Genomic DNA, 15,951 nt, shown 5'->3' with positions numbered 1-15,951 from the left:
ATGTGACACAATGTGTCATTTTATCTGTACACATCATAGATTTCTACTGAATAACTTATGTCCTAAGACAATAGGCAACTTTATTAGTGAGCCACATCCATCTGTGCCGCTAGCGTTGTCGAAACAAATCTTAGAATGAGGAATTTGGACGCAGGGATGTCTGAAAAAACAAAAAAACACTTGGGATGCTGGTTTACCTGGCGGGTTCAAATAAAGAAATAATATATTACCTCCATGGACAATATCACAATACCTCAGCCTGCTGGTTCACATGTGCATTTAAACAAAAATAAAAATTAGCCGCTTAGCCGCATCTTCATCCCCAAATTCCCCCAAAACATAACAATTAGATAAGCTCAATATCAAATTGTACAATAAAACATTTAAGGTTTCTTAGGGGGAATATGTTCAAACATAAATATAATTTTTTACATAAATTAATAAGTTTGCCAAAATGTAACTCAATATATAGAGCGTCAAAGTTTATTCTGTTACGGTATTATATATATTTTGGGTTAAGTGGGTGATGTGAGGAGTTGGTGTAGGGCCATCTTTGACAGCAGCTACATTCCTTTTAACTGGTCGGTAGATGCAGGTTTTTGTCAGCTGTCAAGCTGTGCTTTTTAATATCAGACACTGAAATATGATCACTTCCTGTTATTTTTGGTCAAAAGACCCTTAAACTGCAGTCCTAGAACCCGCCTCAGTGCAACATAAGACCACAGAATCAGCGTAATAAACAATAATCCCTCAACAATATCTATCTTTTGGCTTGATTTCGCCAAATAGCCATAAAATGGAAACACAACACAGTGGAAAACATACTGGACAAAGTAACAGCACCTAGGTCAGCTGACTTTGAAAGACTCTTATCTTATTAAGGCACGATTAAATACAAGGTAAAGTTAAAATATTAATTATCAATAAAAGCAGACTTTTTTTAACTGAACTTCGGATCCTCCCACTGACAGACAGTTCAAAAGGGGCAAAAAGCAAGATTAAGTTCTAAACAGCTGAATTTACCAACATAATTGAAAAAACAAAAGTAGAACCATAATAATTCAATAAATACATAACTGTGCTTCATTAATTGGTCCGTAAAGGAAACTGAATTTTAAATGTGGCTAAAAATAAATATAAAAACTTCCCCTGCACGCCATTTCAGGATAGCTACGTTGCATCAGGGTGGTTAGGATCTATATTTGCATGATTTCCTCCTTGATTTTGCTAGTTTTGGTCATCAGCATAGGATGCGCATATTTATGTGGACAAACATGACAAGTTGTTTGCACATGCTAAATCGATCTACTAAACCAGGTAGTAGATCAGCTTAGCAGAGGCCATTTAATTTGCAGGTGTTTTAAAAAGCAATTAATACATTTTTATGATCAATCGTTTTAAGTGAACATTTATAAAACATGCCCTCTGTTAATCATGATGGAGGATCTGTGAGGCTATCGGCCTGTTTCTCTTCCAAAGATGGCTTTATGAGCTCTTGGAGGTAACCGATCAGTTAAACAAATAATCTGGTGGCCTAAGAAAAAAAGCTGAATCTTGTTTCATATTCTATATCTAAATCAAGATGGAATCGGCTTACCAGAGAAAAAAAAAATCAACCATCCTTCATGGTTATCTAAGTGCTTAGAATAAAAACATAGAGAACGCCTCTAAAATTACTTAAAGAAAAGAAAGCAGAGACGATCTAAGTACGTAGATCTAGAGAGATTATAAAAACAGGAATTGTTTTAGTGAAATGGTAAAGGAGAAGATTAATAGATGTAGAAAGTGTGATAGTCATAGTACTGACCAAAATCCAAAAATGGTGCATTTAAATATGTTAGTTTTGTTTTTTTACAATAATTAGTTTAGCATCTATTGACCAGTACTGCTCAGATTATTGATTAAATTCATAATAGAGGAAATTTTCTCATTGCCTTAAGTCTGCCAAAAACATTTCTAATGGTCTTACTCCAAATGTAACGGAAACCTTTTGTAATTTTTTTTAACTTTAAGCCTTAGCAAAGGTAAGGGATAGGCCTTCAGATTAGGACTGCAACTAATGATTATTTTGTACATAATTAAACAAGGTGAAACTCAAACTTTTATACTTGAGGAGTTCTGGATAGAGCATATTGACAAAATAAAAAGATTTTTTTTTACAACATAAATGTAAAACATTTATACATTTTTTTTTTTACAATGATGATTATTTAAGTAATCGATTAATCACAATCAATCCAATTGATTGTTTCAGACCTACTTCAGATTAAAAGTGATGTCTAAGGACATGAACCAGCTTTGCAGGAAAACATTGTGTTGCACCAACACTGACATTTCCTCTCTACCCAAACTTTCAATGCGCAAAATAAACTTTTTAGCGTACATAACTCACAAAGATCTTTCATTGGAAAGTGGACCTACAAAATCACTAAGGCAGCAGAGGAGTTTTTAGACCTACTGGAGTGAGACTTTTATCCTTATTTCCTCTTAAAATGATACGCCACTAATGACTAAACGAGCAGCTAAAAGCAACTGAACGGAAGGAGCTACTTCTAAAACAGGATAATTTTACTGACAATTAAATAATGACATCTCAGGTAAAAAAAAAAAAAACCTACTAAAAAACTACAAGATTCTCTACGCAGGTTTTTTTTTAAATACACAAACAAATTAAACATATTAATACTGTAAACAACTATAGTCAAGATGAAGAAAACTCTTACTTGCAAAGTCATAATTCCAATATAATCCCTAAAGATCCAAATTACAAACCATAGGAAAGGCTTCTCGCCTCTTTATCATTCCCTTTTCTGAGCATAAGCACATGTGATGGTTCACAATGGTGTGACAAGGGGAGGTAAGCCAAGCACAACCTGCCTGATATGCAAATGCAGTCGTCAGACCAGTGTAGCGACCATCAGTTATTCAGCAACCAGGCAGCACAGTGGAAAACAGGCTGCCGGATGCAAATAACGGTGAGGGTTTGGCTTTGTTAAAAACCAGAAGCAAAGGCTGCTTTGACAGGAGACGCAAATGTTGTTTGGAAATAAAAATATTTTTAGTCACTCAATAAAGATGAGTGTCTAAAAAGGGACCCAGAGAGGTTACTTTAAAATAATGACAGGGAAATACTAATGGAAATACAAGTAAAGTGCCTCATGAAAAAAGTATTCCCCAACAAATATTACTGCAAGAAAGGTGAGTTTGTCTCTATGTTTTTCCCATTCCTCTATTAGACTGAAGTCCATGTGGCTGTGAACATAAATTTATTAAGTCTTTCTACAGATCAATAAATGAGTCTGGACTTTGACTAGGCCCTTTTCACTACAGGTCTGCTCTTACGTACCATTGTAGCTACCCATCAACTCTGAGCCGCTTCTCTGGACGCGCTAAAGAAAGGTTTCTCCATGGCAGGATGCTGCCACCACCATGCAACAGGGAAAGGTCAGGGAGACGAGCAGGTATTTTACTGCCTGCAGTTTTGCAAGTATACCATGGGTTACGTTTAAGGCTCTAGCAGCTTCTTCCACCTATTCTTGATACTCCACATGTGGCAAATCCTAAACAGGACTTCTTCTGGCTTCCTTCCTATGACTTTTCACATTTTGCACAGCTTTAAGCCCTGAACACACCATTTTGCGTCCGATCCTAGAGAAAATCGGGCCAGATGACGTTGTAGCATTGAGAGTCAGTGGAGATGAACACATCCAACATGATTTTCTGCAAGAGGGCTTGCATAGCTCTGACTGAGATAGATCTTCTTTCCTTTAAACATAGTTCTCATTATATTTCTTTCATAAAGGCCTGAACACAACGATTGTTAACGACTTTTTACTCTCCGATCCAATTTTTTTTCAAAGTTTCACCAACTGTGTATAGAGAGGCTACACTTAGGCAGGGTGGGCAAATCTGCAGCGATTTTTTTCACTTCTGTCTCTGTGCTATACACAAATTAAAAAAAAATTCCCACAATTGACTTTATGACAGATTATGAAAAGTCATAAAACAAAACACCAGTGCATTCTTTAAAGCAAAGCATCACTTAATAAGTCTATGCAACATCTCAAACCAGAACAGATAGAGAATGTTCATAGGAATTTTAAAAAATATGAGAGATCTACATCTAAAGATAATAAAACTACAGCAATAAACGCTATGAGGTGGTTTATATGCTGACTGAGGCAGTGAGAGGTGATTCTCAGAGAGTAATCTGTGATGTTTATTGAAGTTTTTCCATCTTTTTTTTTATAGAGGGGGACAAAGATACACAACATTAACCTGCTTTGTCTGCCCCTAGTTATTTTATGAGGCTCAAAGACAATCACTATTTTACTATATCCGCTTTTTCCTCCTGAAGTTATTTTTTTCCCTTGAGGAGATCGACACATAGCACTTTCTGTCCCTCGTTGTTTTTGTGAGGCACTAAGGGGATCACTAATTTGTCGTTTTCTGTCCTCCTGAACTCCTGTCATGGGTAAAATATTGTATTTTTTAATGTTTCATTGTGGGATTCCAAAACTGATTCTTTGCCCGTGTGACTAACAGATTTTATTTGTTTCTTTATTTATTTTATTTATATATGTATTTTCTCTTAAAGAGGATGTGTTTTATATTGTAACCGTGTCTCTCTTCCCGTCAGACAAATGAAACTGCCAGTGAATTGCTGCGAAAAAAGACCTGGGGTCTATCTTGACTTTTAGGGGAGTGGTGGCTTAGTGGTTAGGGCATTGCACTTGGGTTCCAGAGGTACTGAATTCCGGCCCCACTCCTATGGACAGTCACTCTGGGTCCCCGAGCAAAACTCTTAACCCCACAGTGCTCCCCGGGCGATGCACAACGGCAGCTCACTGCTCCCCAAGGTGATGGGTTAAGATTCATTATTTCGTTGCTTTGTACTTGTGAGTGTGTGATGACAATAAAGTGGAATTGTTATCTGAATTCTATTCTTAGTCAGAGCAATGCAGCTCTCTTGAGTAAAATTATGTAAGGTGTGATCATCCCCATTAATTAAATGCTAAATGCAACAACCTCGTCCGACACGATTTCCTGTCATATTGGACGCAAAATCGGATTTAGTGTGTTCTGACCTTAAGCCTTTTAAAATCCTCTATCTGTTCTGATTTCAGATGCTGTGCAGCCACCTGGTCATTAAGTGGGGCTTTGCTTTTTTGCTGCTATGTTTTATTTTCTTTATTTTTTGTAAAATAAGTTTTCAGAACCGTTCCCATTCAAACATGGGACAGTGTTTCAATTCATTGACAGAGACAAAAGTAAAAAAATCTGCACATATCGGGATCGGCTCACCTGGTGTATTCGGAGGCTCTCTATACGCAGTCAGTGTTATGTGGAAAAAGTCGGATCAGAGATTAAAAAGTGATATGCAACCAGTGAGACTTGGCCTTTACCCCAGGTCTGCTTACTGTGGCCCTTGGTCTTTGGCATACCGTTTGTTTATCACTGTTTTCTAAACCTCTCAGGCCATCAGAAAACAACTGGACTTGAGAATAAGATCCACAAAAATTGACTTTATCTACTAAGGAACTGACTTTTGAATGCATTAACTAATTTTCTTTTCACAGTATTGGAGTAAAGAGCACCTAACTTTTTTTTTTTTTTAAGATTTTTATGTTGTTGTTGTAATTCCCATAATACGGCACTATCCACAGATCTAAAAAAGCTGTGCGAACCGGACAGCGGGAAAGATCAAAATACAGGCACTCCATGAGAACATTGATAATAGATGTGGTAATGAGAAATAAGAAATTCCAGATATAAAAAAAAAACAATATCAAAAAAGAACAGTGACTGTCAAACATGTAAATCAGAGAACACATACACACACACATATATATATATATATATATATATATATATATATATATATATATATATATATATATATATATATATATATATATATATATATATATATATATATATAAATGACACCGCAAAATCCTTCGTCATCTTCACGGTCGACAGGCTGCTGCCATGTTATGCTTCTTTTCCAGACATATGGAACCAGTTATATCCAATTAAAATTGTTTTTATAAACTTATTTTTTTTTTTTTTATGAAAGCATTTAAAATGCCACGATAATCACATTTAATGAATTTTAATGCAAATTATGGCCACAATTAAAACAAAATAATAATTTAGTGACCTTTAATTATTTTTAATGACCCGCGTAAACCCTGTATTTTTATGTTAATTGAATGTGTCAGTAGTTAAATATTTAAATTATACACTGTGTAACTTTTAGCCACTAGGGGTGCTAGGCCTACAACTTTCAGATTTAGCTCCTCCTGTAGACCACTAGCAATGCTATTTAACTATAGGTCGAATCCGACCTATAGTTAAATAGGTGAGCTTTTGAGAAGGGCGATGTTCACGGAACGTTGATACCTGAAAATACCCAACTAACAATTTATCCAAACTTGTCAAAGATAAACAGAGGTTGTAATTTGGTTCTCTTGTTACATTGTGATATTGATGAAACCTTAGAATCAGCTTCATGCTTTATCTAAAAACCACTGTGCACCAATAAAAAAGGCGTTTATAGTCAAGCGGCAATATTAACAAATTAAAAAAATTCTCATTGAGTCTAATTAAATCTGCATTTAAAATAAGGAACTTATTAATTTGAATATATATAATATTAAAGAATTTCTTTTTTTACTTTAATGTGTTTGTTAAAAAGGCAAATAACCGTAAATAAACAGGGAAGTTTAAAGGAAACCAAGAAAAACTATTTAACATCCATGTTCTTCACTTTGAAATAACCGTAAACTTTTTTTCTGGCACTTTCCAGAACAGCTGTTATTAACACTTACCATGAATTAACGAGTTCTTAAACACAGGTCAGACAAAGCAGTCATGGCGTGAGGTAATCGGTTGCTGGGTGGTGGCAAGCTGCTTGACAGAATCACTGATTGGTGGAGTGTCTGAGCGTGCTGGCTGATTGGCTCGCTGGAGCTACGGAACGAGGCGATGGGGTACTTTTTACCACGGCGAGGAGGAGAGGTTACTGGTGTCACCATCCCTGACCCTGTAGCACAGGAAAGAACACGAGAGACGGGGTGAGGTGGAAGGACGTCTCTCCTCTGGGTTCCTTCACTCACTTCCCCGTTCTGCTTCTGTTGCCGTCGGCTTCCTAGGACCTCAACGGAAAAGGATCCTTTCTACGCGTGAGAGAAGAGGAGGAGGCGAATGTACAGCATCTGAAAAAACAAAACAAAAAGGGAAATATGATTAAATCGACTTTAACAATATAATGTTTCAGGTCCTTTATCTATTACCTATAAATCTATAACCTTCATTTAACAAAAGTTTTTCTATTACACATCTTTTCCCGCTGAAATGGTATTTATGATCACCATTAAACTAGGCAATCACAAAAGTCCTAGTTGTTTAGGTGCTGACGTGATTTAAGGTCTAATCAACGTGTCGTGTTACAAAGGAAAAACAAGAGGAGCCTCTGGTCAGATTGTGAAAAAGCTAAATACTTTATGGTCACAAGTTATTTACACATTAAGACCAGGAAATAAAGTTCCTCATTTAGCAATGCAGAGCAGAAAGCCACAGGAAGTGCACTTGTACTATTATTCCACCTTAAACAGGATCATGCAGAGGGCGGTGAAGTACTAAATCACTGATAATACCTCCAAAGCATCCTAAAAGTGTTGGTTTTCAGTTTTGTTTTACTATCAAACTCTTACAGGTGAAGCTAAAGGCTGTTTTTAAACTTTAGGAGGTTCAAGTTCTAAACAAGGATGCCCAGATATCAAAATCTGGGTACACACCTATATCTGTTATTACTATTAACGCAGGGCCGACAATCAAACAGATATTATATATTTTCCCTGCCTTCGGAAACTGAGTAAAACTGACAGGACTGCTGACATCGTTCCTCTGCTTCAGTTAAACGCCCACAATCTTCTGTTGCATCACCATCAATGTCACATGACTGGCTGACCTGAGTAGATATGACTGGATTTCAATCTGTTCAATCTATTCAAAACTTTTCCTAGACATTCCTTTTGGTAAGAGCTAGACCTGGCTATCAATTACATTTGCAATATAACAAAAATGTAACAAAACTATATTTTAAATAGCAGAGTCAGTAGATTTTGTCACATTATATGTAACTAAAGTAAGACACTGACTTTCTCACTCAAGCCCTTTAGGAGACTGTAATGCAATTAAAGAGAGTTTGCTGGTAGGGCTGAAACAATTAATGAGATTAATCATGATCAATCAATTATTGAAACAATTGTCAGCTAACATATTAATCGATTAATCGTTAACTGGTATATATATAGCGACTCTAAACATGCCTTTAGCTGAGAGAGCACCCATTTAGAGCAGTAGGTATACCAAGATTGTAAAACAATATATAGATATTTTGCATTTAAGTAAAAAAAAAAAAAAAAAAGAAAACTTTCATCTGTCAATATGCTCTATCCAGAACTCCTCAAGTGGAAATATTTTAATTTCACCTGCTTTAACTTAGTAAAAGAACCTTCTTTAAGGAACTTTTTCTATCCGATATTAAACGATTTGCAAAAATAATCGTTATTTGCAGCCCTATGTCACACGCATGGGAAGAGAGAGTTGCAGTTAGCGCAGTGATCCATGCGAGTACCAGTGAGCTCTTTTCGAAGCAACAGCAGGAGTAAAGTCCTGCAACAATGGGCTCTAGGCAAGCGCACTTCCAAGGTCCTGAAAATGAGTGAAAGCCTGCAGGAAACATCTACATGTTGGTGGACACTAGTGCAGAAGGAAAGCAAAATCTAACTGCAATGTTAGATTTTGTCAAAATGGTTTAGCCCTGGTAACCACTGGTGTTGCACCGATACCGATACCAGTATCGGACGGGGCCCCGATACTGCCCTAAAATGGTGGTATCGGTATCGGCGAGTATCCAGTAGAACTTTTTATTAAAAAGTTCTACTGGATTCACTTTGTATTAGATTTTTTCCTGCTTCACAAAGGTAGGCAGCAGCTTGACAAAGCCATGATGGCAATTATTTTACATTATTATGGTATCGGCCGATACTGCACAGCCAGGTATCGGGTATCGGTATCAGGGCCAAAAATATGGCATCGGCGCAACACTAGTAACCATAAAGCTTTAGTTGTACCATTAGTGGTCTGCGAGAGTATTGCAAGGGGTAGATGAAAATAATGAATTTCTCAGGTAACAAAATAGGGCTGGGATCTGTTCTACTTAAAACAAGATAAAACAAGCTTTTTTCAACCAAAAAGCATGTTCTTTTTATATGTTTGAATTCACCTTCAGCTTTGATATCAAAATCAAGCAGAGGAACAGGCTGCAAATACAGAACAGCCTGGCATCAGCTGTTTTTCTACACCTGAGCTCATGAAAGCAGCTCAGGTGTCATGAATGATGAAAACAATGTAAATGGAGGTAGTCTGACAACAGCATTTTGTTTCCAATCTCTAATGTTTAAATGTAATTATAGGGGAGTTACTTAGAGGAGCTCCAGTTTTATAAAGGCAGATTTATAGTATGATTTTATTTTGTATTTATTATTTGATTGTTACCTGCTTCTGGGAAACATATTTATGTTGTTTTTTTATTGGAGTTGGAAAGAATAACATGCCAAAAAATGTATTCCCCAAGGATAAAGGGATTCAATAAAATACTTTTAATTTTATAATTAGTTATAGTTCATTCCAGTTTTGGACAGTCACAAATATTTTTGACTGAGAGGGGGATTTAATGGTAAGAGAAATGCCCAAAGGGGTACACAAGACGAAAAAAAAAGGTTGGGACACACTGCTTTAGACGAATATAAGCTTCAGCAAATAACTTCACAAGAGGGAAAGAATCATTTATATCAGGAGCTTGAGGGAGACTCTTGAAGGCTGAGAATCAATTAAAAAAGAATAAAAATACTCCACAAAATCAAACATCAGGGTGCATTCACGCTGCCTGTCCGGTCCAGGGATCGGTTTAACAGCAAAAAATTCACAACTTCACTTGCTGCAGCTTCTTTTTTTTTTTTTTTTTTTTTTTTTTTTTACACAGGGACAAAGCTAAACATTTTTTTGCACTTCCAAGATGGAGGAAAATAAAAACAGGAAGAAGACAGCCACATGAAAACAGTTTGGCAGTCCAGGGGATTTCTCTTGCTACTTTGGTGTCCAAAACTTCTCGTTGCCCAACCACACATCCCCATGTCTTAGGATTGGTGCTGTTATTTTTCTTTTACTTAAACTTGCTGCTCTTTCATTGCACCTTCTCTTCCTGCTTTTCGTACATCCTGGGCCCGCCACACCGTCACTCAGCAAGCAAAGCGCTCTGCAGTTTGAATAAAGCAAACCACGTTCAGCAGTTGTAACCATGCCAGGGTACGGATGGGCTCAAAGATGTGTGATCGGCTCCAGAAACCAGACTCTGGCATGGTGGAAAACTTTTTTAAAAGGTCTAAATTGGAAAACATTGTTACTAGATTAGATTTGCATGGTAAATATGTGGCCCTTTAATAGAAAATCTAACATTTTCTTTTTGTTTTACAAAGCCGTTGTTTAGCATCCGCCATGTTTCAACACAAACAGCTTGCAGAGGAAAACTCTGATTTAGATTCAGAGTAAAATTACCCACCTCTAAAAGTCAATGCAACACAAATATATTGTCGGACTAAAGGTTTACAGAATAAACCGGTGTTCTGTCAGATGAGCATACCTCGTAAGACCAGCAATACCTATAGACAAAACACAAGCGCAAGACGTCAGATTTGTGTTTATTCCTTTAGTTTTATACTAAAAAAATAGACTACCTCAACGGGCGTGTATTTATGGAGGACCAATCCTGCCATAATTAAAAATAAATACAGAAATAAATAAATGCTCCAAAACTAAATAAGCATACAATTAATTGTCCCCCCCCCAAAAAAATACAATAAATAAATAAATGTAGGTAGAAATTAAATTATACAGTGAAACATAAATATACCTCTTAATTAGCTTCTTTGTTTATTTGCCTTTGTAATACAGTAAACCCTTGTTTATCGTGGGGGTTACGCTCCAAAAAGAACCCGCAATAGGCGAAATCCGTGAAGTAGAAACCTTTATTTCTTAACAGTTATTATACAATGAAATACTCCATAAAACATTGAAATCAAGGAACAAAAACTTATAAACAAATAACTACTGTACTGTACTGTAACATAATATAGTTATAAATAAATAAGTAATAATTTTAATCATCAATACGAACTGAAGGGTATTGCAGGGATCAGCACCGCCCCACCGTGACGGATTGGAATGGGAAAATTGAAATGAAAAATGATTATGAAAAAAAAATACAAAGTACAGTAGGAGAAATAGTGACTGACGTGTACAGTACAGTACACTATTTCACTGCTGTTCTGACGGAGCCGCTGCATTCTGACTCTGCTCTGTGGCGTTTTTTTCTTCTAAAGCCTGCAGTGCAGGTGTGTTTTTTGGCGAGAAGAACATAGTTATCGGTAGTTGTTGTCCCTCTATTTTCTTCTGGGCCAAAAGATCCTTATAAACCGACAAGCCACCATCGATTATGTTTGACAATAAAGTTTAACAATACATGATACAAATCCGTGAAACAGCGAGACCGTGAAAAGTGAACCGCGTTATAGTAATTACCACTATTAATAGTAATAGTAATTACCTTATTAATTTATTGTCCTTTATATTCTTCAACTTTATTTATTTATTACTTATTTCTTTAAGTATTTATTTATGTGTTATAATTATAACATGCAAATATAATTTTTGTCTGGTTAATTGTTCCTTTGTATTTTTTTTTAACCCTATTCATTTCTTCAATGCTATTTATTTCTGCCTGTCGTATTTACATTTCTGTATGCAGTTTTGCCTAATTATGCATATGAGGAGAGGTGTGTCTTAAAGGAATAGTACACCCAAAACATGATTAGCCTTCATATTCTACTCACCCCCATGCTGAACAACACTCTGGAGTACTTTTTTGATATCTCAAATGCATCTGGAGATTTGGGAGGCTTCTTGCTGTCTGCTGACATTCAAATAATGAAGGTCTATGGCGCCCGAGACAGAAAGGTCCATAAAAGTCCACAAAAAACGTGTCAATATTCCTCCATACTGCTCGTCCAATGTATTCCAAGTGTCCTGAGTGGATAGCGTCCATAATTTACTCGAAACGAAGTCATTTAGAATGTTTTTAGAGCATAAACAGTAGTGTATAGGATTTCCTGAAAGCGCGCACCTGCGCGATCACGACGCTACGGAAACCGCGGCAGACCAAACCAGATGAAAGTGCGCATTCAGCGTCTGCTCTGCCGATAATGCAAGCGTAGAAGAAGAAAGGTGCTGTTTACCTGTGCAAAGAAAGAAACAACGAAAGAAAAATGTCTGAGGACTTCAGTGTTGAGGAAGAGCATGAGTTCTTTGCCGAGCTGAATGCGCACTTTCATCTGGTTTGGTCTGCCGCGGTTTCCGTAGACTCGTGAACGCGCTTTTAGGAAATCCTATACACTACTGTTTAGGCTCTAAAAACATTCTAAATGACTTCGTTTCGAGTAAATTCTGGACGCTACCCACTCAGGACACTTGGATTACATTGGACGAGCAGTATGGAGGAATATTGACACGTTTTTTTGTGGACTTTTATGGACCTTTCTGCCTCGGGCACCATAGACCTCCATTAATTGAATGTCCGCAGACAGTAAAAAGCCTCCCAGATCTCCAGATGCATTTGAGATATCAAAAAAGTACTCCAGAGTGTTGTTCAGCATGGGGGTGAGTAGAAAATGAAGGCTAATCATGTTTTGGGTGTACTATTCCTTTAAGGGCTCATCTTTTCCCCATTGGTGGGCTAGCAGCCACCGGCCACTGTCACAACAAACATGGCTGCCTACGATGAAGTGGTCAGTGAGCTGACATATTTTTAAATATGGCAGGAATGGTCTTCCATATTATCCCTTTAGTCTCTAAAAAAAAAAAAAAACAAAAAAAAAAAAACAATTTAAGGTCAGATCGCCATATGCTTCAAAAAACACCAAAAAGAAAGTAATTAAATAGTTTTTTTGGACATGACTAAAGGGATAAACGCTCATTGAGGTGGTTGAAGTGTATTTTACGTACCAAACTAAAGGGATAAACTAAAGAGATAAAGGGGGATTGATTATGGGTATGCTGGTCTGACAGAGTATGCACTTCTGACAGAACACCGGCAGTTTTCAAATGATAGACATGTGCTATGGCTTTGGCCCTGTCTGAACAGCTGTTAGCTAAACTCTGTGCTATGAATCGGCTTCTTTTACTGAAACTGGGAGTGTACAGGCAATTAAAGAGTGTGAGTAAAACAGTTACTGCTCAGAGCCTCACTACAGCGCCCTCCCTGAAAAGGATTTAACCATCCCTTTAAGGAAAGTTTTCCGACACTGAATCAACTAATACCAGCTACTTTAGAGAGCTCACGAGTTGATCCAAAACCAGAAGCTTGCTCTGAACTATCACTACTCTGTTAAACCTTAAAATAAGCATGAAAAATACACCTTATTTAATTATTAAAATACTAGTTACATCTTTATTTTTGGTGCATATTTAACCTTTTTCATTTATTTAACCGGCATTAATTTTTTAATGCCAGTCCCCTAAGCTTGAAAACTATTTTTTTAAGCATTTATCAATTAATATGTTTGGTAAATTAACAGTATAGACCATTTCCATTTTTGTTATTTCTAGGTGCATCGAAATCAATAATATTTGCACCTTTCACCAGCCTCCTTCTATCATATAATACATGCAGGATGAGTATTAGTCCACAGAAAAAAACTGTCAAAAAACAGCCCTGCAAAGGGAAAAGCCTTTATAACTGCTGATGGCAGTTTAAAAAAGATGGGTTTTAAACAAAAGGTTCTTCTGTATTTTAAGGGCCTTTAAAAAGAGATTTTGCATAGCCGTGTGCAAAGATAAGGTTTTCGTTTGCATTGCACTTGAGAGATTTTCCACAGCCAATATCCAGGAAAAAGACTTCCCTAAAGTTACTTCCTCAAAAATGCATGTGCAAAAAAGAATTGTACAAAGTTAAAACTTTAAGATGAACCTAATACTGATTGGTAAAGAAGCCTTTTTTGAAATACCTTCATATCAACCTATTTAGGAAAGAACTGCCTTCAAAGTTAGGTTGAATAATGGAGCAGGGCCACATTCAACACACCGCCATCCCAGGCTGGAGTCCCAACCCATAGAGACTGTTGCTTTATGTCTTCCTCTTTTCTTCACCCTGTTTCCTGTCAGGCCACTTTCAAAATAAAGGCTGTCATACTACAAAAACGAACATTTGTAAAAAAAAAAAAAAAAAAGAATAACTTTATTTCCTACTATCCCTATGCTTTAAACTTAATTTCATTATATTCCAGAGAATGTGCTGCAGTGAGTTTTTCTCGTTGAATAGCACATTAAACAGAGCTCTGCCCCACCCCCACATGCTGCTGTTCAGCTCCAGTTTAGAAATAGAAATAGAAAAAAACTTTATCGTCTACCATACACAATGATGCTAGAAATTTGCCTTTGGCTTGCTCACGCACAACAAAGTAAAAATACATTAAAATACAATTATAAAAGAGTACCCCCTAATTATATATATTGTATGAAATTGTGTTATATCAAACTAGTCCTATAGTCTCTCTATTACAGATGGAGTAATGTAACGAAAGTAATTTCCCCCTGGGATTATTAAAGTATTTCTGATTCTGATTCCTGGTTGATGGGACAGGTGTTGTGAATGAAATGGTGCCCAGCTTGAAAGAGCTCCTCTGTGTCGCTGAATGTGAGCATTGATGACTAAAAGACATCTTCTGCCTCCAATTATCTGTTTACTACAGTGTGTTGATTTCATGTTAATGTGTATTTAAAGACATTTCAATTAGTCGAAAAAAATTGCAGGGGAAATATATATATATATATATATATATATATATATATATATATATATATATATATATATATATATCTATATAAGATCTAAGATCCTATGGGACTTCAAGATCCAGACTGACAAACAGGTGATGGCTAACCAACCAGACATCGTGTTGATCGACAAACAGCACAAGAAGGCAGTAGTGATAGATGTGGCAATCCCAAGCGACAGCAACATCAAGAAGAAAGAACACGAGAAGCTTGAGAAATACCAAGGGCTGAAAGAGGAGCTAGAAAAGATGTGGAAAGTAAGAGCAGCAGTGGTGCCAGTGGTAATTGGAGCACTGGGGGCTGTGACCCCCAAACTGGGAGAGTGGCTACAGCAGATTCCAGGTAAAACATCAGAGGTCTTTGTCCAGAAGAGCGCAGTCCTAGGAACAGCTAAGATACTGCGCAGAACCCTCAAACTCCCAGGCCTCTGGTAGAGGACCCGAGCTTGAGGATGACACATACCACCCCACGAGGGGTGAGAAAACAGTTTTTTTTTTTTTTATATATATATATAAAAAGTGATCAACCAAAACATTTGCGACCCCAATGGAGTACCTCCGTGGACCCCTTAGGGGTCGCGGACCCCCTGTTGGAGACCTCCAAATTATAAATATAAGATCTAAGATATGTTCCCTATCCAGGGCCGGCCCGAGGCATAAGCGAACTAAGCGGCCCTGGTGGCCAGGGGGCTTCAAGCAAAAATGATTGAACAGGCCCTGGTCAATTTTTTTTTTTTTTTTTTTTTTTTTTTTTTACATTTAAATAACTTAAACAAGTGATATAAATGATGAATACCAATTAATAAATAAAAAATTCAAGACAAAAAAAATTCTGATTTGTCCACAACTGCTCATGCGCATTCACTTTGCGACGGCAGCCGCAGACAGCTCACGGTATGCGGCGCGCGCCTGCATTGACAATTCATGCTGGCGCGCACCTGTTAATAAGAAAGTCTAAGCCATATCACAAAAAAGGATTTATCCCTCTGGTGCC

The 15,951-nt window shown here is 37.0% G+C and overlaps 1 protein-coding gene across 2 annotated transcripts in view; it reads right to left on the bottom strand.

Moving 5' to 3' along the window:
• The window catches only part of rgs17 (regulator of G protein signaling 17), a 36,019-nt gene that overhangs the window by 14,266 nt on the left and 5,802 nt on the right, over positions 1-15,951 (bottom strand). For both annotated transcript variants that reach the window (XR_005281743.1, XM_038296141.1), the window contains exon 2: positions 6,834-7,220. Coding sequence is in view for 1 of the 2 variants with exons in the window: in XM_038296141.1 (XP_038152069.1) it covers positions 6,834-6,836 (3 nt within the window). In the remaining variant the exon portion in view is untranslated. The remainder of the gene's footprint in view (positions 1-6,833; positions 7,221-15,951) is intronic.

This window comes from Cyprinodon tularosa, unplaced genomic scaffold, assembly GCF_016077235.1.
Source record: "Cyprinodon tularosa strain WSP-4 unplaced genomic scaffold, ASM1607723v1 ctg368, whole genome shotgun sequence".
Lineage (NCBI taxonomy): Eukaryota > Metazoa > Chordata > Actinopteri > Cyprinodontiformes > Cyprinodontidae > Cyprinodon > Cyprinodon tularosa.
Note: the sequence above shows the minus strand (reverse complement) of the source record. Positions and strands in the feature narration are given on the sequence as shown.